The following is a 27,990-nucleotide window of genomic DNA, read 5'->3' on the forward strand; positions in this document are numbered from 1 at the left end:
CTGTTAATATCTAATTTTTTACTAATTTTGCACCTTCAGTACATTTTTAAAGCAATAAATAGTAAAATATATGCTACAATATAATGTTACTTAATATATAAACACAGTAGTGTATGCAAACTGTTTATTACAGCTGTAACCAGTGACACTTGTTATGTGTGTAATGTGTTATGCTGTGTGTTCCGCCCATGTGCGATACTTGCTGTGACCTTGGATGCCATAACAGCTCCACCGATGCTTCCTGTGTCACCTGCAGTGTCCGCGGAAGCTGTACCCCCTGACACTTGCGCCTATTGTGTGTTACTCCCATGCGCTGAAAATGTTCTGGATTAAAAGAGGTCCTTAACCTCTTTTAACCAGGACAAAGCAAAATTTGCCAGATTAAAAGAGGTTCCGGACCAACCGTTGGTGTACCTGTATATATTTTATATTATTGCTTAGGCAAAACCCACTATAAGGGTTGCTAGAATACCTATCCTTAATTATCATTGCTGTAGTCATAATAACCAGCCCTTCTAGTTACATCTAGTCGTGAATGCGTTTACGAAAGCTGAGCATCTTTTCGTGCATTTTACACAAAGAAATGCTTCTAATTTGAATCATTCTGATTAAAATTATGACTTGATTAAAGTCATATGGGTCATGATTATATTATGTGTGCAGCTACAGCTATATCTGCATATGAAATACTTGGTTACAGTTAGAGAGACAGGCTGTTTTTTTAAATCGCAGGACTCAGGACTGAAAAAGTCTCAATCTCAGGATACCTAAGGTTGACCGTCCAGAGGCTCTGCTCGGCTGGGAACTCCTTGGGACAAGCGACTATTATGTGCTATGCGCGCCACAATTCATTAAGTACGGAGGCTAGATGGAAGGATGCACCTATATACTTGATATAAATGCTTGTGTTAAAGCCAAGTAATTTTAAAGAAATTTTACAGTATCTCCTAGTATTTGTTCATACACGAATGTAAAATAAAATTCATAATTTAGTATCTCCTAATTCTTAAAGATGCTTCGCCGGATTTTTGAGTCTTTAAGATTACGCTTCATTACCAGCATCGATAAATTCCTATCATTATATATTAGATTAATTTACATTTTCTTCTTCTTCATCGGACTTATTGATGAAGGCGTTTGAGTAAATCTCTTCCTAGCTGGTGTAGCTAGTGGAGAAGATCCCATATCTTGTGAGCAGCACTCTGACTCATCGCTAGACATCAGTTCTTGCAGTTTTTTAGCATGAAGACTGTTGTTGACCTCATCCAGCTTAGCCTGGAGACCTTTCAACGTAATTTCCAGAATGCTACTCTGGTTGCTTGATGTCTCCTTATTAGCCCTGATAGAGTTTTGCATCTCCAAAAAGTTGCTTTTCAGAAGACGATTCATCTTCTTCTGCAGGTCCAGTGTTGCAGTAACACCGCTACGTATGCTTTGAAGAATCTCATTTGTGTTGTTTTGCTGGGTTATTAACTGGTCTAGCTTAGTTTCCAAGTTTGTTAATTGCAGTTGAGTCTCATTTGGGTTGTGATTCATAGATGCACTTGATACCTTTGCTTTGTTGGACTGTGTGATGGATCCATCCTGAGGACTATTCTTGATTGAGCAAGCTGAAAGTGACAGTTTTTTCTTCTGACCAATGAACTCATCTTCAGAAGGAATATGAGCAGATGGTGTCACCACATCATGACTCGAAGAAGTACCATCCCCTGGAACACAAAAGTTATCAAATAAAAGTTATAGATACAGACATTATATTCTTGAGCAGCTATAAACAAAGACTTATTTGGGGGCTATTGTCTCCTAATTGTGCAGAGTTCCCAACTACCTTATTTAATTAGATACAATTCACGGTAAGCTGGAGATACATTGCCAGGTGACACTAACATTATCATCATTGCACATGAAGTTGTTTGTCATTGTGAATCCATCAAGAGGCAAAAGGGACATAGGCCTTTTTCTGGGCAACAGTAGCTCCGGAGGCTGCTTAGTACAACTTACCATAATTTTTTTGTTTTGCCCTGTGCAATGGTCTAGGTGGATAGGCCTACTCTGAGTCTTTTTCCTGGTGGTCGGCCCTGGCCCCATTACAAAGGACCAGACTTTTTTGTATGACTACTGGATATTTTTTGAGTGTAAATAACACCCAAGTCTGCAATATGCCAAAAAGTTAGGTATTTTAGGCATTAAGGGCCTGATTGCATGTTGCAAAGTATTGATGTACGTGTAGTACAGTCGGATGCAGATCAGCAGCACACCATCGGTGGTTCTCAACCTCGGTCCACAAGTACCTGCAACAATGCACGGTTTTCAGGTCACCTGGCAGGTGCACTCGTTACTCACTGACACATTTTTAAAGATCAGAGGTGGAGCTAATTATTTCACCTGTGATTCTGTGTGGAAACCTGCAAAACATGCACTGTTGGATAGGTACTTGAGGACCGAGGTTGGGAATCAATGGTCTACATGACTGATGCCAGATAGTTGCCGATGACTAGGGTGTAGGTTTCTGTTATTGGATGACAGGGCTGTGAACCTTCTACTCTGTGAAAAGTTACTGTTTTGTGATCATTCAAACAAAATATCAGTATCAATGTCTAAAAGGCTACTTTACCACGGTAGTTAGGCAGGTTCCTTTGATTTGAATTAAGGCCTTATACCAAGCTTTAGGCAGTGCTTGGGTATCACAGACAAATGTCACTCTTCTAGAAAAGAAAGGTGTGGGTATATCCTGCGCAGGATATACCCACACCTTTCTTTTCTGTACGCATACTTCTGTATAGGGTATTCGGTAGTATACCCAGGGTGAATCCCGCAGCGGCCATCCTAACTGCAAACCCAGCGCAGTTGCCACACACCTTCGTCTAGTAAATGTCACTCTTCTGTAGCAATAACTAGTTCCTTATATTAGTAATATTATATATATATATATGAGAAGATAGCCGGCATTTCTTTGCTTGAATAGTTGTATGGTGCACCAGGTGCCCTCCTCAGCTCAACTCCACATCAGGGGTGGCATACATACACTTCTTTTAGGCGGCACTCTGATGTATTTTAGAAGAATGTAAGACCACACAGGTTTCATCATCAAGATCTTTCGAGATTTATTCTAGTCATCAGGATTTCTGATGATGAGACACATTCCTGATGATGAGAGTAAATCTCGAAAGATCTTGATGATGAAACCTGTGTGGTCTTACATTCTTCTAAAAGACATCAGATTGCCGCCTAAAAGAAGTGTGTGTATATATGTATATATATATATATGTATATATATATATATATATATATATATATATATATCAACGTTTCGAAGGTTTTACTTTGTCATCAGGACGTCCTGATGACGAGGTGAAACCTTAGAAACGTTGATATTCACTCCGGGTGTGAGATGTGTTTGCTTTGAGTGAGTGCCGCCCCACAAAAGAGACTATTGTTGGATCCCTTTTACCGGGAGTACCTGGAGAAGGCACCCCTCATAAGTAAATCTGCTGAGGTGTGCTCGCCTATAACATGATTGTATATGTGTATATATATATATATATATATATATAACTGGACAACACTGCCGGCACTCACTTCATCAACACAGCAGCTAGCCCCGGTGCCCGAAAAGAATAGTTCATAAATCAATCCAAGAAAAATCAGCACTCCAGCGGCATAAATTATAAAGCAAAACTGGTGTATTCTGATCATAATAAAAAGCTTTCGGGGTATTAGCCCCTTCCTCAGGTCAGGTAGGTGTTACTGACCTAAGGAAGGGGCTACTACCCCGAAAGCTTGTTATTATGATCTGAATACACCAGTTTTGCTTTATAATTTATGCCTCTTGGATTGCTGTATATATATATATATATATATATATATATATATATATGTAGATATGTTGTGCACAAAGCGCTAACAACCTATTCAGCTATTCAGTGATACAGATGATGTGGTGTGACAGTAAACAAATATTTTTCTTACCCTCCTTGGTGGGAGGTTCTCTTCATTAAAGGTACCCTAAACTTTGAAAGATTGCAGGGGTCCCTGTTGACATTGGACCCCTGTCAAATGTGAGTTATTATCTTTTCATTTTCACATTTTACACTGGGTGTAATACAAGTTTTTACCACACGGTGGCAGCAAACCACCACTTATCACCAGTCACCTTTAAGAAAAAATATTTTTTGCACCTAACTGAAAATTATCCCCTCCTCTCTGGGTCCTTACATTTCATCCGAGTTCCGTATCGGTGGACAAGGAGGACCAAACAGGAGACGGACACAAGAAAGTTATCACTACACGTGATCTTTTCTCGTATCTCTGGTACGCATATCACTATATAGCTTAAGGATATTTACTTTTATATTGTACACTGAAGGCGCAGTCGTCTACTATATATATATATATATATATATATATATATATATATTAGATTTGTAATTATATATTAGTAATATAGCATATTTACCTTCAAAAGAGGAGTCATCAGATACTTGAATTGCATCGGTGTCTTCTGCGTCCATTCTAAAGAACATAGCTACATTCATCTGTCTTTTGGGCAGATAATCTGCTATAGACTCCATCTTGCCAAAGTCCTGCATTTTCCTTTTATCGATACTTTGCTGAACTTTCCTTTTGTAGTCATGCCATCTCTTCTTGCATTCTACAACGGTTCGCTTCATTCCACCTACTGCATTGACTTTTTTCACTATTGTATCCCAGAGAGCGGCTTTCCCCAAGGTGGTCAGAGGTTTTTGTCCAAACAATTGATCAGCGTGGTCCAAAATTGTGTCAACGAGAATATGGAGCTCAGGGTCAGTAAACCGTTCCCTTCTCTTCTTAGGTGTTTGAATTGTTGTGCAGACACTTGAGCCGCCTTGAGCCATACTGGGATCCTTCTCTTCTGTGTTGTCAGTGACCAGTGTGGCAGTTCTTCCTGCTGTACAACAAGATTAAAATGAGCCATCAGGCTAAATCATGAATATATGTTAGATTAAATAAGATTAAATAAGCATACAATACTGGACCAAAACCTATTACAAAACAAATATTATGTTGGGATAGAGAAGTGAGATAAAGAAGTTGAATTATGTTACCAAGTTCCTGCAGGATACAGAGATACCACTTTATATGCATCCTGTGGTTTGTATGAGGGCAATTAATTTTTATAAATATTATTTATATATATCTTTTTCTATTCTGTGTATTTTTTTGGAAGGTCGACTGACCCCAAGGTCGACAGGGTTAAAGGTCGACATGACTTAAGGACGACATGGGTTTAGGTCGACAGTCATTAGGTCGACATGAGTTATTCACTGTTTTTTGAGCCGACATGTGCCGACAGGCGGTATTTCATGCCCTACCATCCACTAGGGCAGTGGTTTCCAAACTGTGCGCCGTGGCTCCCTGGGGTGCCTCGGGACACATGCAGGGGTGCCCTGGGTTGGTGGTCCAGGACCAACTCAAATTATTAATTGTGAATTATTTATAAGCAAAACCAGTGCTGGTGGCTGCCAATCATAAAATGTGTACAAATAGAAGCAATTCCTGCCCTTTACCACATAACTGACCCTAAGAATCGCATATAAATCCAATCTAATTAAAATAAATTTGGCCTAGGGGTGCCGCGAAAAAAATTCTTATACTCTAGGGTGCCGTGATTAAAAAAAGTTTGGGAACCCCTGCACTAGGGCGTGGTGGGAGAATAAAAAAGTGTGCCGAGCGTAGCGAGGCAACGTGCCCGAAGCATTGCGAGCGAAGCGAGGGGCTGCGGTTCAACTCCAACTGTGTCCATGTCGACTGTGTCGACAATCAGGTAAAAAAACAGTGAAAACTCATGTCGACCTAATGACTGTCGACCTAAACCCATGTCGACCTTGGCCCATGTCGACATTAAGTCATGTCGACCTTTAACCCTGTCGACCTTGGGGACAGTCGACCTTCCGGGTCGACCTAATGACTGTAGACCTAAGTCTGGTCTGACAGATGTACAGATTCCATTGGGGGTTATTTTGATTCACTCTTTCTAACAAATTCCTTTTTAGATGGACAAAACCATGTGCACTGCAGGTGGAAAAAAAGATAGCTATGTGCTCCCTAGGGTGCACGGACAGGCGCTACCACGGATGCTATGCCAAGAGCTGCCACTTAAAAAGGGGTAGTCGGCCCCAAAAGAACCAGAACAAACAAGAAAAAGAAGTGGCGCTGGTTTTGATGAAATAATCGTACAAATATTTAATAACAATTTAAAATAACATATCATCAAACAATTGCATACAGTAATAAAAAGGTGGGTCAATAACTGGACTGGAGGCTGAATGGATTGGACAAAAGTAGGATGGAAATGGGTAATAGCTGTGGTGATCGGGGGGGGGGGGGAGGGGGTGTTGCCCAATAGTTACCACTGTGGGTGATTGTGATCCAGTCCCAAAAACAGAATTCCAATGGTCCTCAGGTGGATGCGACTGTGGGGGCCACAGTAAGTTGGAGGCCCAGTAGATGTTGTAGGGCTTAAAACTGTTTAGGCCACAGTATCTCACGTCGCTTAGAGGCTCCAATATGGGGGTTGGGATCAGATGGCAGGTGTCCTCAGGGTAGGAAATTTTTAAGACCAACTGGTCAAGATCTCAGTCTGTTGTGACCAACCGTGATTCCTGCTTGGAGAAGTGTCCACGTAGTGTCGGCAACAATAAACCGCTGGTGCGGGATGGTATAGGGGCAATTGTCTCCCAAAGCTTGAAAATGGGCACCCAGTGTGCTGAGGGGTCCAGTAAATAGGGTCCAAGTATATTCAGCTAATCCTGGTCCAGGCTAGTGCCTGACGCGTTTCGCTGCTTAGGGCAGTGCAGCTTTGTCAAAGGTAGAATGAATGCTTGTAACCATGGGGTTTATATACCCCTATGCAAGTGATTAAGGCTTGACACCTGTGTAGTTGCTTAATATAAAATAGGACATGAAAAAACAAACATCAACAGAAGGCAAACGTTATTAATACATGAAATAATGCGCATAGACATCTAAAGTTAAAAAAACGAGTGTACATTCAAATTATTAAAATATTATAACTTCTGACAGGAAGAAGATAGATAGCCAATCGGTTTGGGAGAGAGAGTGATTATCATATTGTTGTTGCGTGGTGGCCATAGTGATTGGCAGTGCGTCCAATCACTTGTTAGGATTGTCCGGTCACATGGCCTGGAGCTGCTGGTGTATCGTTAGACCAGGAAGTGCGGGTATCTGGCGTGCGTTGCGCGCCTCGTTTTAGTCTCTGTGGCGTGCGTTGCACGTCACGTACATGTTGTATTCAGCCCGATCACGTGTTCAGTGATGGGCGTGTCGGGTCCTGCTCTGAACAATCGCAGAGGTGAGCACCCTATATTAGCAGAGATCTACAGTGTGTGTATATAACTTATATTAAAAGGAGAATTAATAGTTAGTTCTGGTGTTGATGTATTATCTGCAAGTACTTAGAGCCTAGATACATAAATAAAAAGAAGGAAATTGTATCCAACAGGAAAGAGAGATATTCCACTTAAGAGATAGCGGGGTTGGTTCAGAGTGTTGTCATGGGAACCATGACAACCATCACAAAGCGAAGCAATTAGTATAACTTGTCATCCCATTATTCAAATGGGGCATATGCAACAATCATAATCTTAAAGAAATGTCAGGGCATAGATAAATCAGTATATACACATAATCCCCCACTTTCCCCTCCCCCCCCCCTTCCCTCCCCCCTCCAATTCCCCAGATCCGTCTGTCCCCCTAATAATGGGTAGATACCTTATATGGCTTATATCAAAAAGTAATAGAGGTAGATATAAGTATAAAAAATTAGAAAAATAAAATAAAATATAATAAAAATAAATATAAATAAAAATAATAATAAATATAAAAAATATATAATATATAAAATATATGTATATATCGTGGTATTTTGCTAAAGATGTTGGTGAAGTGGGGAGGATAATGGTAATATCTACCCCAGTGATGGTAATATTATTGGAGTGAACATATGTCCCCTTCGGTATGGGCATGAGCTTTCTTATAGATATTGAATCAAATTACACTATTAAGTTCTACGGCCTCGTTCAGGCCATTTGGAAAGAGGGAATCCATCCGGTACATCCAGTGGACTTCTTTTCTACATAGGGATTTGAAGCGATCTCCACCTCTCTTTGTGATCGAAATGGTTTCTACTCCTACCAAGGTCAGAGAGCTGGGATCCCCATTATGTACAGCGGAAAAGTGTCGTGAGACACTGTGTGTGGCTATTTTATTTATAATGTTCCTCCTATGCTCCAGGAACCTCTGCTTCAGTGGGCGGGTGGTTCGGCCCACATAGCAGAGGCTACAGGAGCAACGTAGAACATAAATAACATAACAAGTGTTACAATTTATGAAATTTTTTAGGTGATAGGTTTTGTCTTCGCCATTCATATAGATGTTAGTGCAATTTTGAGGTACATATTGACACGTGAGGCAACGGTTTGCCCCACATTTAAAGAAACCATTGGGTTTTGGACCTAGCCAATTAAGTTTGTTGGTGCTCTCCTTCTTAGACACTTGTGGTGGTAAAAGGCTGGGTGCGAGGAGGCTTTTTAGGGATCGATTTTTCTTAAAAATTAATTTTGGTCTCTGTGGGAGTACATCCTCTAATAGAGGGTCATTTTTAAGTATATTATAATTCTTCGAAATTATATTTTTGATCTTGGAATAATGATCATTGTATTTTGAAATAAACGCAATCTCATTATTATTCTGGTGTTGGTCTATTTTTCTTTTGTTTTTGTCTGTTTTCTTTTCATGGAGAGACGCTCTTTCCACGGAGTGAGTCTCCGAGAGAGCTTTATTTAGAATAGAATCAGGGTAATTACGATCTTTGAAAGAACCAGTCAACTCCTCTGCCTGCTCTAGAAAAGTATTATGGTCGGAACAATTTCTTTTTAGTCGTAACAGTTGTCCCTTCGGTATATTCTTTTTCCATGCGGGATAATGTGAACTAGAATAATGGAGGAAGTTATTTGTACTCACTTCCTTGAAATAAGTTCTCGTCGAGATTATGTTCTCCTTAGAGTCAAGTCCAAGAAATCAATTTTTAATTTATCAAATGTGTGAGTAAATTGCAAATTAAAAGTGTTAGTATTAAGGTGATTTACGAAGGAAAGTGCCTGTGAGGAGTCCCCATCCCAAATAATGAACAAATCGTCAATGTAGCGACCATAGAGGACCAGATTCGCGCCGAACGGTCCCCCCCAGATGAGACTGTCCTCCATCTCACCCATATAGAGGTTAGCGTAGCTCGGCGCGAATCTGGTCCCCATGGCCGTACCCATTACCTGTAAATAAATTGTGTCCAGAAAAGAAAAATAATTGTGAGTGAGAATAAAATTAATAGAATCCGTGATAAACTGTCTGTGTCTCTCCTCAAGGTCTCCATCTCTATTTAGTTTGGCTCCTATACAGCTGACCCCTAGATTATGGGGGATATGCGTGTATAGACTCTGTACGTCTAGGGTCAGGAAAGCATAGTGATGGTTTGTATTTTTTCCAAAAAATGTGTAGAGTCTCTAATGTGGGACCTTAGGAGAGAGACACGTGTCTGAAGAAAAAAATCTACATAAAAGGACAAATTAGAAGTGAGGGAATTAATACCTGAAATAATGGGGCGACCAGGGGGTGTGGTGAGGGATTTGTGGATTTTAGGAAGGTGATAATAAATGGGCGTGAGGGGGTGTTCAGTGTAAAGAAACCGGAATTCATCCTTGGACAGGACTCCATCCATTCTAGCAGCATCCAGAAGGTCAAAGAGTTCTTTCAAGTACAAGGAGGTGGGGTTGTTGGTAAGTTTTGTATAAAAATTGGGATCCCCCAGCTGGCGGAGTGCCTCTGCTACATAATCGGGGCGGTCTTGGATTACCAATCCCCCCCCCTTATCCGCCTCCTTGATTACAATATTAGAATCTTTTGTTAACTTTTTAAGGGCTCGGGTTTCCCATTTATTTAAATTGGTTTTCTCCATATTTTTATTTATGCTAGTTTCACTGCAGAGAGTTTTAAAGTCATTTAAGGTAACCTTATAAAAGCTATCAAGATAATGGCCTTTTGATTTGATCGGAAAAAATTCCGATCTTAGTTTGAATTTATTTGAGGTTTCTTTCAAGTTAAAGATTTTTTCCGGACTGGTAGGGGAATGGTTTTCTGCTAGAAGATCGTAAAGATTTTCTAGAGCTAGATTGTCTTCGCTATCAAGGAGGATAGGTACAGCCTCCTCTTTTTTGTTAAGTAAGTTTTGTTTCGCAAAGTATCGTTTCCGGCTCAAAGTTCGTATGAAACGATTGAGCTCCACGAAAAGGTCAAAAATATTAGGGGTAGAGGAGGGGGCAAAACTCAATCCTCGATTTAGCAACGAAATATCAGCTGGGGTAAGTTTTTTGCTTGATAAATTAAAAATGGTTTGTTTTTTGGTGGCCCTTCTCAAGTTTTTTTGTTTTTTTAGTATCTTAGATTGGACCTGTTTGCCTCCTCGTCTCCCTCGAAGCTTAAAGCCCTTCTTCTTTTTGGTGTGCCCAAGGTTTGGTTTCTGTTCAGGTTCTGTACAGTGTGAGTTCTCTGTGGTGGGTCTAAAAAAACCCTGACATTTCTTTAAGATTATGATTGTTGCATATGCCCCATTTGAATAATGGGATGACAAGTTATACTAATTGCTTCGCTTTGTGATGGTTGTCATGGTTCCCATGACAACACTCTGAACCAACCCCGCTATCTCTTAAGTGGAATATCTCTCTTTCCTGTTGGATACAATTTCCTTCTTTTTATTTATGTATCTAGGCTCTAAGTACTTGCAGATAATACATCAACACCAGAACTAACTATTAATTCTCCTTTTAATATAAGTTATATACACACACTGTAGATCTCTGCTAATATAGGGTGCTCACCTCTGCGATTGTTCAGAGCAGGACCCGACACGCCCATTACTGAACACGTGATCGGGCTGAATACAACATGTACGTGACGTGCAACGCACGCCACAGAGACTAAAACGAGGCGCGCAACGCACGCCAGATACCCGCACTTCCTGGTCTAACGATACACCAGCAGCTCCAGGCCATGTGACCGGACAATCCTAACAAGTGATTGGACGCACTGCCAATCACTATGGCCACCACGCAACAACAATATGATAATCACTCTCTCTCCCAAACCGATTGGCTATCTATCTTCTTCCTGTCAGAAGTTATAATATTTTAATAATTTGAATGTACACTCGTTTTTTTAACTTTAGATGTCTATGCGCATTATTTCATGTATTAATAACGTTTGCCTTCTGTTGATGTTTGTTTTTTCATGTCCTATTTTATATTAAGCAACTACACAGGTGTCAAGCCTTAATCACTTGCATAGGGGTATATAAACCCCATGGTTACAAGCATTCATTCTACCTTTGACAAAGCTGCACTGCCCTAAGCAGCGAAACGCGTCAGGCCCTAGCCTGGCCCAGGATTAGCTGAATATACTTGGACCCTATTTACTGGACCCCTCAGCACACTGGGTGCCCATTTTCAAGCTTTGGGAGACAATTGCCCCTATACCATCTCGCACCAGCGGTTTATTGTTGCCGACACTACGTGGACACTTCTCCAAGCAGGAATCACGGTTGGTCACAACAGACTGAGATCTTGACCAGTTGGTCTTAAAAATTTCCTACCCTGAGGACACCTGCCATCTGATCCCAACCCCCATATTGGAGCCTCTAAGCGACGTGAGATACTGTGGCCTAAACAGTTTTAAGCCCTACAACATCTACTGGGCCTCCAACTTACTGTGGCCCCCACAGTCGCATCCACCTGAGGACCATTGGAATTCTGTTTTTGGGACTGGATCACAATCACCCACAGTGGTAACTATTGGGCAACACCCCCTCCCCCCCCCCCCGATCACCACAGCTATTACCCATTTCCATCTTACTTGGGTCCAATCCATTCAGCCTCCAGTCCAGTTATTGACCCACCTTTTTATTACTGTATGCAATTGTTTGATGATATGTTATTTTAAATTGTTATTAAATATTTGTACGATTATTTCATCAAAACCAGCGCCACTTCTTTTTCTTGTTTGTTCTGGTTCTTTTGGGGCCGACTACCCCTTTTTAAGTGGCAGCTCTTGGCATAGCATCCGTGGTAGCGCCTGTCCGTGCACCCTAGGGAGCACATAGCTATCTTTTTGTACCTCTTGTCTTTGACTTAAGGCAGCAGAACCATGGGATGCTTTGCCAAGTTTGATGAAAGAATCAACAGAAGGCAAACGTACTTTTTGAGATGGGATTGTCCTAATGATCCTGATCACAAGGATCCCAATAATGAACTTAGAGAAGATTTCTACAAATTAGAGAATCTTCTTAAAAATGAGATGCGCCACTGGTTGGATAGCGTTAACTTACAAAAATATGCTGAAAAACGCATGATCCCCAGAGGCCTCAGGATTTTTAAGCCATCGGTTTTTAACGATGACCCCCAATTTAGGGAGAGTGGGAAAAGATCCTAGATACTTGTTCTCTGTCTCTTATTGACCTGGTGATCAAATATAGACAGGAGAAAACCAGACAATTGGAGACAGAGATAAACCTATTGAAGAAAAAACTAGAACCACTTAGTCATCTAAAAGAATTTAAGGAGAGAGACGAGAATGTAATGGACAAAGTTACTAACTTTGAACAAATATTACTTGATACCAAATGCAAAAAATTCAAACGAGATCTTGCGGACTATCAAGAAGGCCAAGTCCGAACATATAAAAATAGAAATAAAAACAAACAGTCTGAGAGAACTAGGGACATGCCCACATACCCTAGGAGGGATAGAGCCCGTCAAGATACCCTCTCAATTCAAAATCGCCGACGAGATAGTTCAGATAATTGGAGAAATAGAAAATATTCCTCATCCCATCCCCGTCCATCTAGGGATAATTGGGATAACAATCCTGTCCAAAGAGAATCTAAACCCAATAGAGAAACAGATAGAGGAGCCCGCCCTAAACAAAGATTACCAGAAGGGAAAAATAACCTAGATAATGGGGTTTTTTTAGACCCACCACAGAGAACTCACACTGTACAGAACCTGAACAGAAACCAAACCTTGGGCACACCAAAAAGAAGAAGGGCTTTAAGCTTCGAGGGAGACGAGGAGGCAAACAGGTCCAATCTAAGATACTAAAAAAACAAAAAAACTTGAGAAGGGCCACCAAAAAACAAACCATTTTTAATTTATCAAGCAAAAAACTTGCCCCAGCTGATATTTCGTTGCTAAATCGAGGATTGAGTTTTGCCCCCTCCTCTACCCCTAATATTTTTGACCTTTTCATGGAGCTCAATCGTTTCATACGAACTTTGAGCCGGAAACGATACTTTGCGAAACAAAACTTACTTAACAAAAAAGAGGAGGCTGTACCTATCCTCCTTGATAGCGAAGACAATCTAGCTCTAGAAAATCTTTACGATCTTCTAGCAGAAAACCATTCCCCTACCAGTCCAGAAAAAATCTTTAACTTGAAAGAAACCTCAAATAAATTCAAACTAAGATCGGAATTTTTTCCGATCAAATCAAAAGGCCATTATCTTGATAGCTTTTATAAGGTTACCTTAAATGACTTTAAAACTCTCTGCAGTGAAACAAGCATAAATAAAAATATGGAGAAAACCAATTTAAATAAATGGGAAACCCGAGCCCTTAAAAAGTTAACAAAAGATTCTAATATTGTAATCAAGGAGGCGGATAAGGGGGGGGGATTGGTAATCCAAGACCGCCCCGATTATGTAGCAGAGGCACTCCGCCAGCTGGGGGATCCCAATTTTTATACAAAACTTACCAACAACCCCACCTCCTTGTACTTGAAAGAACTCTTTGACCTTCTGGATGCTGCTAGAATGGATGGAGTCCTGTCCAAGGATGAATTCCGGTTTCTTTACACTGAACACCCCCTCACGCCCATTTATTATCACCTTCCTAAAATCCACAAATCCCTCACCACACCCCCTGGTCGCCCCATTATTTCAGGTATTAATTCCCTCACTTCTAATTTGTCCTTTTATGTAGATTTTTTTCTTCAGACACGTGTCTCTCTCCTAAGGTCCCACATTAGAGACTCTACACATTTTTTGGAAAAAATACAAACCATCACTTGGAAAGACACATATGCTTTCCTGACCCTAGACGTACAGAGTCTATACACGCATATCCCCCATAATCTAGGGGTCAGCTGTATAGGAGCCAAACTAAATAGAGATGGAGACCTTGAGGAGAGACACAGACAGTTTATCACGGATTCTATTAATTTTATTCTCACTCACAATTATTTTTCTTTTCTGGACACAATTTATTTACAGGTGATGGGTATGGTCATGGGGACCAGATTCGCGCCGAGCTACGCTAACCTCTATATGGGTGAGATGGAGGACAGTCTTATCTGGGGGGGACCGTTCGGCGCGAATCTGGTCCTCTATGGTCGCTACATTGACGATTTGTTCATTATTTGGGATGGGGACTCCTCACAGGCACTTTCCTTTGTAAATCACCTTAATACAGGTCGAGTATCCCGTATCCGAATATCCGTTATCCGAATTATTCCGAAATACGGACATTCCAGAAAGTGAAAAAAATATTTTTTTTTGCTAAAAACTCACTGGGGACATATGTAACAGCATCACTGGGGACATGATATGTAACTGGCACTATATATGTGCAAGACAATGATTGCTTGGCATTCAAATTCAGTGCTGAGATAGTACACACATTTTGTTTCACGTTTTGAAACCTTGTTTTTTGAACAATTAAAACATGTTTGTGTGTATTTTATGTGATAATAAAATATATTTGTGTGTATATTATGTGTTTATACAGCATAAATGCAAGATACTTCAAAATACATCATTGAAATATTAAAATATTCCGAAATACGGAATAATCCGTTATCCAAAATTCTCCTGGTCCCGAGCATTTTGGATACGGGATACTCAACCTGTACTAACACTTTTAATTTGCAATTTACTCACACATTTGATAAATTAAAAATTGATTTCTTGGACTTGACTCTTGAAATTAAGGAGAACATAATCTCGACGAGAACTTATTTCAAGGAAGTGAGTACAAATAACTTCCTCCATTATTCTAGTTCACATTATCCCGCATGGAAAAAGAATATACCGAAGGGACAACTGTTACGACTAAAAAGAAATTGTTCCGACCATAATACTTTTCTAGAGCAGGCAGAGGAGTTGACTGGTTCTTTCAAAGATCGTAATTACCCTGATTCTATTCTAAATAAAGCTCTCTCGGAGACTCACTCCGTGGAAAGAGCGTCTCTCCTTGAAAAGAAAACAGACAAAAACAAAAGAAAAACAGACCAACACCAGAATAATAATGAGATTGTGTTTATTTCAAAATACAATGATCATTATTCCAAGATCAAAAATATAATTTCGAAGAATTATAATATACTTAAAAATGACCCTCTATTAGAGGATGTACTCCCACAGAGACCAAAATTCATTTTTAAGAAAAATCGATCCCTAAAAAGCCTCCTCGCACCCAGCCTTTTACCACCACAAGTGTCTAAGAAGGAGAGCACCAACAAACTTAATTGGCTAGGTCCAAAACCCAATGGTTTCTTTAAATGTGGGGCAAACCGTTGCCTCACGTGTCAATATGTACCTCAAAATTGCACTAACATCTATATGAATGGCGAAGACAAAACCTATCACCTAAAAAATTTCATAAATTGTAACACTTGTTATGTTATTTATGTTCTACGTTGCTCCTGTAGCCTCTGATATGTGGGCCGAACCACCCGCCCACTGAAGCAGAGGTTCCTGGAGCATAGGAGGAACATTATAAATAAAATAGCCACACACAGTGTCTCACGACACTTTTCCGCTGTACATAATGGGGATCCCAGCTCTCTGACCTTGGTAGGAGTAGAAACCATTTCGATCACAAAGAGAGGTGGAGATCGCTTCAAATCCCTATGTAGAAAAGAAGTCCACTGGATGTACCGGATGGATTCCCTCTTTCCAAATGGCCTGAACGAGGCCGTAGAACTTAATAGTGTAATTTGATTCAATATCTATAAGAAAGCTCATGCCCATACCGAAGGGGACATATGTTCACTCCAATAATATTACCATCACTGGGGTAGATATTACCATTATCCTCCCCACTTCACCAACATCTTTAGCAAAATACCACGATATATACATATATTTTATATATTATATATTTTTTATATTTATTATTATTTTTATTTATATTTATTTTTATTATATTTTATTTTTATTTTTCTCATTTTTTATACTTATATCTACCTCTATTACTTTTTGATATAAGCCATATAAGGTATCTACCCATTATTAGGGGGACAGACGGATCTGGGGAATTGGAGGGGGAGGGAAGGGGGGGGGAGGGGAAAGTGTGGGTACAGCCATTACTATGAATTAACACTTAAATTCAGAATGACCTTAATGTGTTGCATCCGTACTGTAACTGATATCTCTGACTCTACATATGATTTGCATATATTCCTATATATTCCCCTACATATATATTTATTTATTATATTTTTTATACTTATATATATATATCTCTTATGTATTTATTTCCTTATTTATTTATTTATTTATTTCTCCTGTCTAAATACTTACATATATGGTAATTATGTGTATATACTGATTTATCTATGCCCTGACATTTCTTTAAGATTATGATTGTTGCATATGCCCCATTTGAATAATGGGATGACAAGTTATACTAATTGCTTCGCTTTGTGATGGTTGTCATGGTTCCCATGACAACACTCTGAACCAACCCCGCTATCTCTTAAGTGGAATATCTCTCTTTCCTGTTGGATACAATTTCCTTCTTTTTATTTATGTATCTAGGCTCTAAGTACTTGCAGATAATACATCAACACCAGAACTAACTATTAATTCTCCTTTTAATATAAGTTATATACACACACTGTAGATCTCTGCTAATATAGGGTGCTCACCTCTGCGATTGTTCAGAGCAGGACCCGACACGCCCATCACTGAACACGTGATCGGGCTGAATACAACATGTACGTGATGTGCAACGCACGCCACAGAGACTAAAACGAGGCGCGCAACGCACGCCAGATACCCGCACTTCCTGGTCTAACGATACACCAGCAGCTCCAGGCCATGTGACCGGACAATCCTAACAAGTGATTGGACGCACTGCCAATCACTATGGCCACCACGCAACAACAATATGATAATCACTCTCTCTCCCAAACCGATTGGCTATCTATCTTCTTCCTGTCAGAAGTTATAATATTTTAATAATTTGAATGTACACTCGTTTTTTTAACTTTAGATGTCTATGCGCATTATTTCATGTATTAATAACGTTTGCCTTCTGTTGATGTTTGTTTTTTCATGTCCTATTTTATATTAAGCAACTACACAGGTGTCAAGCCTTAATCACTTGTGTAATATCCTGTGTAAATATTGTTATGCTTAGAGTAGTATTTACATACTGTGGGCCTGTGATGCCCTAGTTTCTTGTTTTATTGTAAGATATGGTTGCTGTGTACCTATATACCACCTCCATAGGGGACATTACATGTTTCATGGACATATATAAAGATGCCTTCACAGAAGGCAATAGAGACTCTCATAGAAAGCAGTGTGTTTATTATTTATTTTATGCACTGAAGTTCCCTGGAGGGGAATGCCCTTACAGAGTTAAAATGCCCTGTACAGAGGGGATCAAAGACAACAATAAATCTCTGTGTAATAAAGTTTTACAGCACGCGCTGAGAGCGGGAAGCTGGAGGCTCGCGTGCTGCTGGGTTATAAATAGAACACAGCTGATAACGGAGGGGAGAGTTACCTCAGTGAAGAAGGAGTTAAGACTGCAGAGCTGGGCAGCAGGAGGTCGGAGCAAGACGGAGGCTGGGCCGTGACACAGGGTCTGAGTGACAGGACGGAGGCAGAGAAGAGACGGAGCAAGAGGGCTGATCAGGAGTGATGCAGCATTGGAGTAACAGCTGCCGAGGCGGAGATTGGGGAAACCTGGAACCGAGTGACATAGATGGGGAGTGGTGAGTGATAAACCCACCCACACAGCAGCATAGCACATCTCCAGCACGGCCTCTATCTCAGTCACAGCCACTCACAGAGCCTTACTACGCAGTGACAGTTCAGCCTAAACACAGCCCTTACCCGCCCAGCACCATATAGGGAGCCATTTACCTCAGCCCTGACAGCTCACATTGTACAGCTACATAGCAGCCCAAGCAGAGAGGGAGAGAGTGGAAGACTGACTAGTAAAGTGATATAAAATTGCCAGCTATATTGTGTTCAGTGTGAACTCCATGGCATTCAGTCTCAGGCACTGCTGATGTTCATAAGGCTGCCAGAACTCCACAGGCAAAGTGGTCCAGGGTGCATGTTATACAAGCAATAAACAGCTACCTAAGCAGCGAGTTCAATCCCTTCCCTATCACTCACAGAAGCACTCAGTGTAGCCCTAGACGGTTCATCTCCACATATCCAAGCAGAGTCAGCAAAGAGTAGTTTGTTGATCCCTCTGAGCAGGATACAGGCTATGGTCAATATACAGCGTACAGTCACTATACAGTCTGTGGATTACAGTATTTGCCAACTAAGTAAGGTCAGTCAGTGTTAATATATGGAAAGCTAACTGACAGGAATCGAGTGAGAAAACCTTGCAGCATTCAGACACTCCTTACCTTTCTGCACATATATCTGTTAGAAGTTACCTCAGGAACGCAGTGGCTCTTGCATATAAGTATTATACTACATAAAAGAGACTAACTGTTATATATTCAGCCAGCGCAGTGTATCCTAAGGGAGACTCATTTATGCTTGTCCGTTTCACACAGTGCAGCATACTGACAGGCAGTGTATCTTCCATTTAACTGTATGTAAACAGAGTAGCTGAATTGAACTCTAATTAACACAGCACAGACTCCAGGAAGACATATAAGCCTGCTACTTTGGACATATAGCTTACAGCTTGTAATTCTGACAGGAAAGGAAACAACTGAGGCCTGTTGCCAGGGTAACCAGGGAAACACTGCTGTAGCTATAGAACTGCTTCATAGATCCGTGCTTACTGTCATTAAATTGTTTCACGAATTATAACTCGCCCAAGTAGAACAGACAGAGAACTCAGACAGTTTAGACAACTTGGAGGAAGTTTATTCATTATATCCATCTGCAAGTAAAGAGAAGAGCTAGACCCGGTTCTCTGAGCCAGGGGGCGCTCCTCTGAATCTGCATACAGCTTGAAAGTGTACACTGAGTAATTTATAGCAACATCCTGAGTGGACAGGATAAGTACAAGTTACAGTGCATCTATACAAGATACCAGTTGGAGTACAAATATTTGTGATTAGCCGTATACTACAGGGAAGTTAAACGCTGATCAAAACTATCTTGGCAAGGAGGTTAGCATAATCTGGAACTCCGAGACTCATTAACTGATTGAACTTGGCACCTCCTTGCTAGATATACAGACTGTACAAGTACCCTTGTAGAGTATCGATTTACTGTATGCTGGTTGGTACCATATCTTAAAATAATATGGGTCCAGTTGTGAGAATATAAAGATTCATTTGTGTTATCATAGAGTTAATAGATAAACTTTAACAGGTCATTGAAAACTTTTGTGAAATTGGTAGTATTCTATATCGCTGGTACGCACTTAGTGTAATTTTATCAGTATCCTGTTACTTTTCTTCATCACATAAAGTGTTACAACTGCATGTATATAAATATATGTATTGCAAATATATTCATCTGTTATATAAATAAACGTTTCATGACACACAACCGTGACTATACTTACCGAAGAAAAATTCTGGAAGTCGGCCGGGAGAGAGACAATAGAACCTGAAAGAAAGAAAAAGGTAAAGAAGCATTAATACTGAGGTTAGGATATTACAAGGAATAGATTTGGCGTCTACGAACAGGATACAACCAGACAATAACAATCTAAGTAAAGGCGAAATGGCAGAATCTGACACACCAAATCCAAAGTCAACGAAAAGAAGGGTTCTTCCGTCTCCGGAGAGCGTAACTGTGAGAAAGAGGGGGGAGATGGCAGAATATTCCCCTATTACCATGCCATATTATGTCGGTGCTCCATGGCTGCCCTCATACTCGGGAAACAAACGCATGGCAGGAACAACAACCTTCAGGGATTTTAAGGACAGAATGCGATCCATGTTGGACATGTGCCACGTGAGCAACGATCAACAAGTACAGATTTTATTAGGACAGTTGAAAGGGCCAGCAAGAAGGGAGGTAAAGGCATGGAAAAGAGAACGGAAAGTGACAGTACAGGACATCTTTAAAAAATTGGCTAGTATATTCGACGCACGAACCCCTGCAGATTTAAAAGGACATTTGTATTCAAGGAAACAAAAGCCACAAGAATCTTTAAGAGACTTCGCCCTAGCATTACAAGAAGCTTCACACGCTATTCAGGCAGTCGAGCCGGGCGATAAGGAACAAGAGAACGAGACCTTGATCAATCTTTTTGTGGAAGGGGCCAGGGAGAAAGCGGTACGTGCTCAACTCCGGATGTGGAGGAAGCAAAACCCAGGCGGCACCTTCTCCAAATTCAAAGAAGCTATATTCCAAATACTGGGCTTAAATCAGTGCGATGAGGATGAGGGGCACATAACCACAGATACAGAAGAAGAGGATGAGGATGAAGAAGAAGTAGCCCCTAAGACGCTTCCCCGCAGTAAGAAAGGAGCAATGACTCAACAAGTACAGTCCAGCCGGGACATCTCCGGACCACTGGCAGACAAATTAGACATTCTTACGAAAAGTCTGGCGGAAATGGGCAGAGAGCTAAAAGACCTCCGACAAGAACAAGCGCTGTTAAGACGGGGAGGGGAGAATACAGGACATCGGGGTCAAGGGCGGACACGATGGACAACGACGTCTGGGAGAGGGCGACGGGCCACCGATAGATTCGACTCCCACGGGAGCCCAATTTGCAGACGCTGCAGTAAGAGCGGACATATCGAGCGATTTTGCATGGAGGAAGATTTAAACGGGGAAGACCCGAGGTCACGGACCTACCCTCGGGAGAACACCCCTCAGTAGGTCCAAATTCTCCGTCATGGTGGTCTCGTTATGTTGGATCGTGTCCACATGTGAACATTCTGGTAAACAACGTGGAAATCCCCGCCCTGTTGGACACTGGATCCCAAGTTACCACCATTCGCCTCACTGAATTCGAGAAGTATTGGCCCAGAGAAGAAATATTGACTCCTCCTGAGAACTGGATTCAATTGCTAGCCAGTAATGGGCAAGAGATCGAATACTGCGGATATTGGGAGGCTGAATTGACAGTTGGAAAAGCACGGTTGCCACACCAAGGTTGTTTAATCACCAACGGATCCAATGAACAGTTGCCCCCGATTATATTGGGGATGAATGCACTAAAACACTGTCCCGAGGAACTGGTGGAGTCGCTCAAAGAGGAAATGAATAAGGCAAACAGGGAAGAACGAAAGGCGTTGATACAAACAGTTCGATGGCTCAAAGGAGTGGAGAGTTTCACCAATGAGCAAGGGGAGATCGGCAAAGCAAGGATTAGTGATAGGACCCCGGTCCTTCTCAAACCAAATTCTGAAGTAATGCTACAGTGCAAAGCTCGGTTTGGGATAGGAGGAAAAGATTACGAAGCTATCATTGAACCTCATGATCCAGACGGCCAATCCCCCTTTGCGGTGGCGAGAGCAGTGACCAGAGTACACCAAGGTCAAGTCTTTGTAAGAGTGCTTAACCCTCATAGTTTCCCCATTAAATTGTATAAAAACTGTCCGGTGGCCCGGTTAACAGACGTGAGTTTCGAAGACGTCTTTGAAGGAAAAGCATTTGTGGCTCCCCAACAAGCCGAGAAGGTATCCTCCGCCAAAGAAACAGAAGAGAATCGGTGGTGGGATAACCTACAGGTGGGAGATTCCTGGACCACACCGGAACAGAAAGAAGGGGTGTTGCGAGTGGTGAAGGAGCACTCACAAGCATTTAGTCGATCTCCCTCGGATTTCGGGACAGCTAAAAATGTAGTTCATTACATTCCGACCGGAGATCATCCCCCCATCAAGGAGCGACATCGTCCTTTGGCGCCTGCATTATACCAGCCAGTGCGAGAAATGCTAACAGAAATGAAGCAGGCTGGCGTAATAAGAGAGAGTCACAGTCCCTGGGCGGCCCCCATTGTATTGGTTCGTAAGAAAAATGGCACCTTGAGATTTTGTGTGGACTATAGGAAACTAAACAATGTGACCCACAAGGATGCCTATCCGCTGCCCAGGATAGAGGAATCATTGACAGCATTAAAGACCGCTCAGTACTTCTCAACGTTGGACCTCACAAGCGGGTATTGGCAAATCCCAGTCGCCCCAGAACATCGGGAAAAGACGGCCTTTACTACGCCTATGGGGTTGTTTGAGTTCGAACGGATGCCCTTCGGCCTATGTAATGCCCCTGCGACCTTCCAAAGACTAATGGAACACTGTTTGGGCCATCAAAATTTCGAAATAATTCTCCTATACCTGGATGATGTAATTATATTTTCGAGAACATATGAAGATCATCTAGAACATTTGAGAGAGGTGTTCACCCAACTGATTACGACTGGTCTCAAGCTAAACCCAGCCAAGTGCCATCTGCTGAAACCGGAGGTACAATATCTAGGACACATAGTGAGTGCCAAAGGAATCCACCCCGATCCGGAGAAGATCCAGGCTGTAACCGAGTGGCCAGTTCCAAAAACAGTTAAAGATGTCAGAAGTTTTTTAGGCTTCGCGAGCTATTACCGGAGGTTTGTCCATCATTTTGCCAAGATTGCTGCCCCTCTGCATGCCTTACTTAGAGGCCGATCTGGATCAGAGAGAAGGGGGAATACCACAGTCGAGTGGACCGAACAACAACAGGTGGCCTTCGAACAGCTGAAAACTTCTCTAGTGAATGCCCCTCTGCTCGCATATCCCGACTATGAACAACCTTTCTGCGTATACACCGATGCCAGCAACACCGGTTTAGGGGCGGTCTTAGCACAGGTGCAAAACGGACAAGAGAAGGTCATCGCATATGCCAGCCGGGGCCTGCGAAAAACTGAACGAAACCCAGAGAACTATAGTGCGTTCAAGCTTGAACTATTGGCAGTCATTTGGGCCGTCACCGAAAAATTCAGGAGTTACCTTACGGCTGCCTCCTTCACCATCATAACTGATAATAATCCCTTGGCTCATTTGGACAATGCACATCTAGGCGCTTTGGAACAACGCTGGATGTCAAGGTTGGCGAACTTCCGATACATCATCAAATACCGCAGTGGGAAGTCTAATACCAATGCCGACGCGTTATCACGCCTGCCGAACGTGACACTCCCAGAGCAGGAAGACGAAAATGAGAGGATCGAGATACCGGCTTTTGTCCCAAGACCCCAAAGAAGTCGCAGGAAAGTGGGACATTCGAATCCTCTTACCGTGACAAGGGAAGAGACGCCAGACAAAGGGCCTACGGTAGATTGGCAGAGAGTACAGCAGGAGGATCCCATTATAAAGGAATTGCTCCGGATCATCCATTCAGGACAAAAACTGTCCAAACAGCAGCGGATACAAGCACCCCCAGAGTTGATCAAACTTCTCCGGCAGCAAGATCGACTGCAGGTGAAGGAAGGATTACTTGTCCGGCTGCGGTGTGATCCTAGCACGCATGTTAAAGTAACTCAAATTGTCATACCCAGACACCAGAATCGGACCGTCCTTCAAGCCTACCATGACCACTCAGGCCATTTCGGAGTCAGCAAAACAGAAGCCATCTTGAGAGATAGGTTCTTCTGGGTAGGCATGAAAGAGGACGTCGCGAGATGGTGCCAAGACTGCGTGGCATGTTCTTTGAAGAGACAACCAGATCCGAGACAGCGAGATCCGTTATGTCCCATCACAACCCAACGGCCATTGGAGTTGGTGGCTCTAGATCACGTGAAATTGGAGGCTAGTGCCAGTGGGATTGAGTATGCCCTGACTATCACTGACCACTTTACCAAACTCCTGGTTGCGGTCCCGGTAAAAGATCTAACAGCAAGAACTACGGCAAGGATGCTCCTTAAGCATTTCATTCAGCCATATGGAACCCCAGAACAAGTCCTTACAGACCGTGGGCCCGCCTTTGAAGCTCAGCTATTTCAGGAATTGTGTGCAATGTACGGATGCAAGAAAATTCGGACAACAGCCTATCATCCACAGACGAACGGACTGTGTGAGAAGGCTAATCAAACCATCATCGGGATGCTTACGAAGCTTTCAAGAGAACAACGGACTCAGTGGCCAAGCCTATTACCTCATCTTACGTACCTCTACAATAACGTCAACCACTGCTCCACCGGTTACACGCCTTTCTACCTCATGTTTGGGCGAGAGGGGAGCCTACCAAAAGACTCAGAACTTTATCCCAACCTTGAAGAAACTGATAAAGGGGTCAGTCATTGGACTGAGAAACATCAACAACAAATGAAAATCGTCAGAGAGATAGTAGATGACCGAATGAAGGCAGTGCACAAACGGCAGCAGAGAAATTATGACATCGGTCGTATTGAGAGACCATTACAGAAAGGCGATAAAGTATGGCGGCGACAGAATCGCAGGAAAAGTAAACTGGACCCTAGGTGGGAAACGCAGCCCTACACCATTACGGGAATTCCAACCAATGACTTCCACGCTTACCAAATCCAGCAGGATCAGAACGGCCCATTCATTCATGTACCCCGAGAGCAGTTGAAACTGTGTACGGCCACATCAGATCCATGGTGGGTCGAAGAGACACTAGAGATCACAGACAACCGTCTCTCAGAATGTGAATTCACGCCCGATCCTGCAGAAATGTGTATGCTCCTGTGTGGTCCACACTTCAGAATTGGAAGCCAATTTGGATCAAGTGAAGTGGAATTAGATCAAGAAGAAGAGGAAAGTCAGATTCTGCCGAGAGAGCGACCAGTCCGAAGCACCAGGGGCATAGTACCCATACGCTACCGTACGTAGACTTCCCGTGGAATGCCGGTGACCGGTGCGGGGCATTGCGCTGGTCCACCAAAAGGTGTGACCCCCTGAGGCTGGGTGGTCCCGGAGCGGTCGAGGTCCTGAAGAGAAATTATTAACGGAGAACCCTTCATCCGGATACTGACACTCTATCGGGAGATGAAAAAGACTACCCCTTCAGTTCATTAGAGGTTATAGTCAGCCCAGATTGTTGCATGGGGACATGCAATATTCCAGCCGGGAAGAATGTAATATCCTGTGTAAATATTGTTATGCTTAGAGTAGTATTTACATACTGTGGGCCTGTGATGCCCTAGTTTCTTGTTTTATTGTAAGATATGGTTGCTGTGTACCTATATACCACCTCCATAGGGGACATTACATGTTTCATGGACATATATAAAGATGCCTTCACAGAAGGCAATAGAGACTCTCATAGAAAGCAGTGTGTTTATTATTTATTTTATGCACTGAAGTTCCCTGGAGGGGAATGCCCTTACAGAGTTAAAATGCCCTGTACAGAGGGGATCAAAGACAACAATAAATCTCTGTGTAATAAAGTTTTACAGCACGCGCTGAGAGCGGGAAGCTGGAGGCTCGCGTGCTGCTGGGTTATAAATAGAACACAGCTGATAACGGAGGGGAGAGTTACCTCAGTGAAGAAGGAGTTAAGACTGCAGAGCTGGGCAGCAGGAGGTCGGAGCAAGACGGAGGCTGGGCCGTGACACAGGGTCTGAGTGACAGGACGGAGGCAGAGAAGAGACGGAGCAAGAGGGCTGATCAGGAGTGATGCAGCATTGGAGTAACAGCTGCCGAGGCGGAGATTGGGGAAACCTGGAACCGAGTGACATAGATGGGGAGTGGTGAGTGATAAACCCACCCACACAGCAGCATAGCACATCTCCAGCACGGCCTCTATCTCAGTCACAGCCACTCACAGAGCCTTACTACGCAGTGACAGTTCAGCCTAAACACAGCCCTTACCCGCCCAGCACCATATAGGGAGCCATTTACCTCAGCCCTGACAGCTCACATTGTACAGCTACATAGCAGCCCAAGCAGAGAGGGAGAGAGTGGAAGACTGACTAGTAAAGTGATATAAAATTGCCAGCTATATTGTGTTCAGTGTGAACTCCATGGCATTCAGTCTCAGGCACTGCTGATGTTCATAAGGCTGCCAGAACTCCACAGGCAAAGTGGTCCAGGGTGCATGTTATACAAGCAATAAACAGCTACCTAAGCAGCGAGTTCAATCCCTTCCCTATCACTCACAGAAGCACTCAGTGTAGCCCTAGACGGTTCATCTCCACATATCCAAGCAGAGTCAGCAAAGAGTAGTTTGTTGATCCCTCTGAGCAGGATACAGGCTATGGTCAATATACAGCGTACAGTCACTATACAGTCTGTGGATTACAGTATTTGCCAACTAAGTAAGGTCAGTCAGTGTTAATATATGGAAAGCTAACTGACAGGAATCGAGTGAGAAAACCTTGCAGCATTCAGACACTCCTTACCTTTCTGCACATATATCTGTTAGAAGTTACCTCAGGAACGCAGTGGCTCTTGCATATAAGTATTATACTACATAAAAGAGACTAACTGTTATATATTCAGCCAGCGCAGTGTATCCTAAGGGAGACTCATTTATGCTTGTCCGTTTCACACAGTGCAGCATACTGACAGGCAGTGTATCTTCCATTTAACTGTATGTAAACAGAGTAGCTGAATTGAACTCTAATTAACACAGCACAGACTCCAGGAAGACATATAAGCCTGCTACTTTGGACATATAGCTTACAGCTTGTAATTCTGACAGGAAAGGAAACAACTGAGGCCTGTTGCCAGGGTAACCAGGGAAACACTGCTGTAGCTATAGAACTGCTTCATAGATCCGTGCTTACTGTCATTAAATTGTTTCACGAATTATAACTCGCCCAAGTAGAACAGACAGAGAACTCAGACAGTTTAGACAACTTGGAGGAAGTTTATTCATTATATCCATCTGCAAGTAAAGAGAAGAGCTAGACCCGGTTCTCTGAGCCAGGGGGCGCTCCTCTGAATCTGCATACAGCTTGAAAGTGTACACTGAGTAATTTATAGCAACATCCTGAGTGGACAGGATAAGTACAAGTTACAGTGCATCTATACAAGATACCAGTTGGAGTACAAATATTTGTGATTAGCCGTATACTACAGGGAAGTTAAACGCTGATCAAAACTATCTTGGCAAGGAGGTTAGCATAATCTGGAACTCCGAGACTCATTAACTGATTGAACTTGGCACCTCCTTGCTAGATATACAGACTGTACAAGTACCCTTGTAGAGTATCGATTTACTGTATGCTGGTTGGTACCATATCTTAAAATAATATGGGTCCAGTTGTGAGAATATAAAGATTCATTTGTGTTATCATAGAGTTAATAGATAAACTTTAACAGGTCATTGAAAACTTTTGTGAAATTGGTAGTATTCTATATCGCTGGTACGCACTTAGTGTAATTTTATCAGTATCCTGTTACTTTTCTTCATCACATAAAGTGTTACAACTGCATGTATATAAATATATGTATTGCAAATATATTCATCTGTTATATAAATAAACGTTTCATGACACACAACCGTGACTATACTTACCGAAGAAAAATTCTGGAAGTCGGCCGGGAGAGAGACAATAGAACCTGAAAGAAAGAAAAAGGTAAAGAAGCATTAATACTGAGGTTAGGATATTACACTTGCATAGGGGTATATAAACCCCATGGTTACAAGCATTCATTCTACCTTTGACAACGAAACGCGTCAGGCCCTAGCCTGGACCAGGATTAGCTGAATATACTTGGACCCTATTTACTGGACCCCTCAGCACACTGGGTGCCCATTTTCAAGCTTTGGGAGAGAAT

At 42.2% G+C, this 27,990-nt stretch overlaps 1 protein-coding gene across 1 annotated transcript; it reads right to left on the reverse strand.

Moving 5' to 3' along the window:
* Positions 1-3: 3 nt before the first annotated feature.
* LOC146042920 (uncharacterized) lies at positions 4-27,818 on the reverse strand. The gene is made up of 4 exons (XM_083163205.1): positions 27,728-27,818; positions 19,878-19,921; positions 4,457-4,927; positions 4-1,709 (listed from the first exon to the last, which is right to left on the reverse strand). The coding sequence occupies exons 3-4, from the start codon at positions 4,872-4,874 to the stop codon at positions 1,096-1,098; spliced, it is 1,032 nt and encodes a 343-aa protein (XP_083019331.1). The 5' UTR covers positions 4,875-4,927; positions 19,878-19,921; positions 27,728-27,818; the 3' UTR covers positions 4-1,095.
* Positions 27,819-27,990: the final 172 nt, after the last annotated feature.

Source organism: Crinia signifera, chromosome 19 (genome assembly GCF_055691185.1).
Source record: "Crinia signifera chromosome 19, ASM5569118v1, whole genome shotgun sequence".
Lineage (NCBI taxonomy): Eukaryota > Metazoa > Chordata > Amphibia > Anura > Myobatrachidae > Crinia > Crinia signifera.

Coding starts and splice junctions, on each gene's coding strand:
- LOC146042920 (XM_083163205.1), bottom strand. CDS start 4,874: ATGGCTCAAGGCGGCTCAAGTGTCTGCACAACAATTCAAACACCTAAG. Junction 1,710..4,456: donor TGATGACTCCTCTTTTGAAG/GTAAATATGCTA, acceptor TTTGTGTTCCAG/GGGATGGTACTTCTTCGAGT.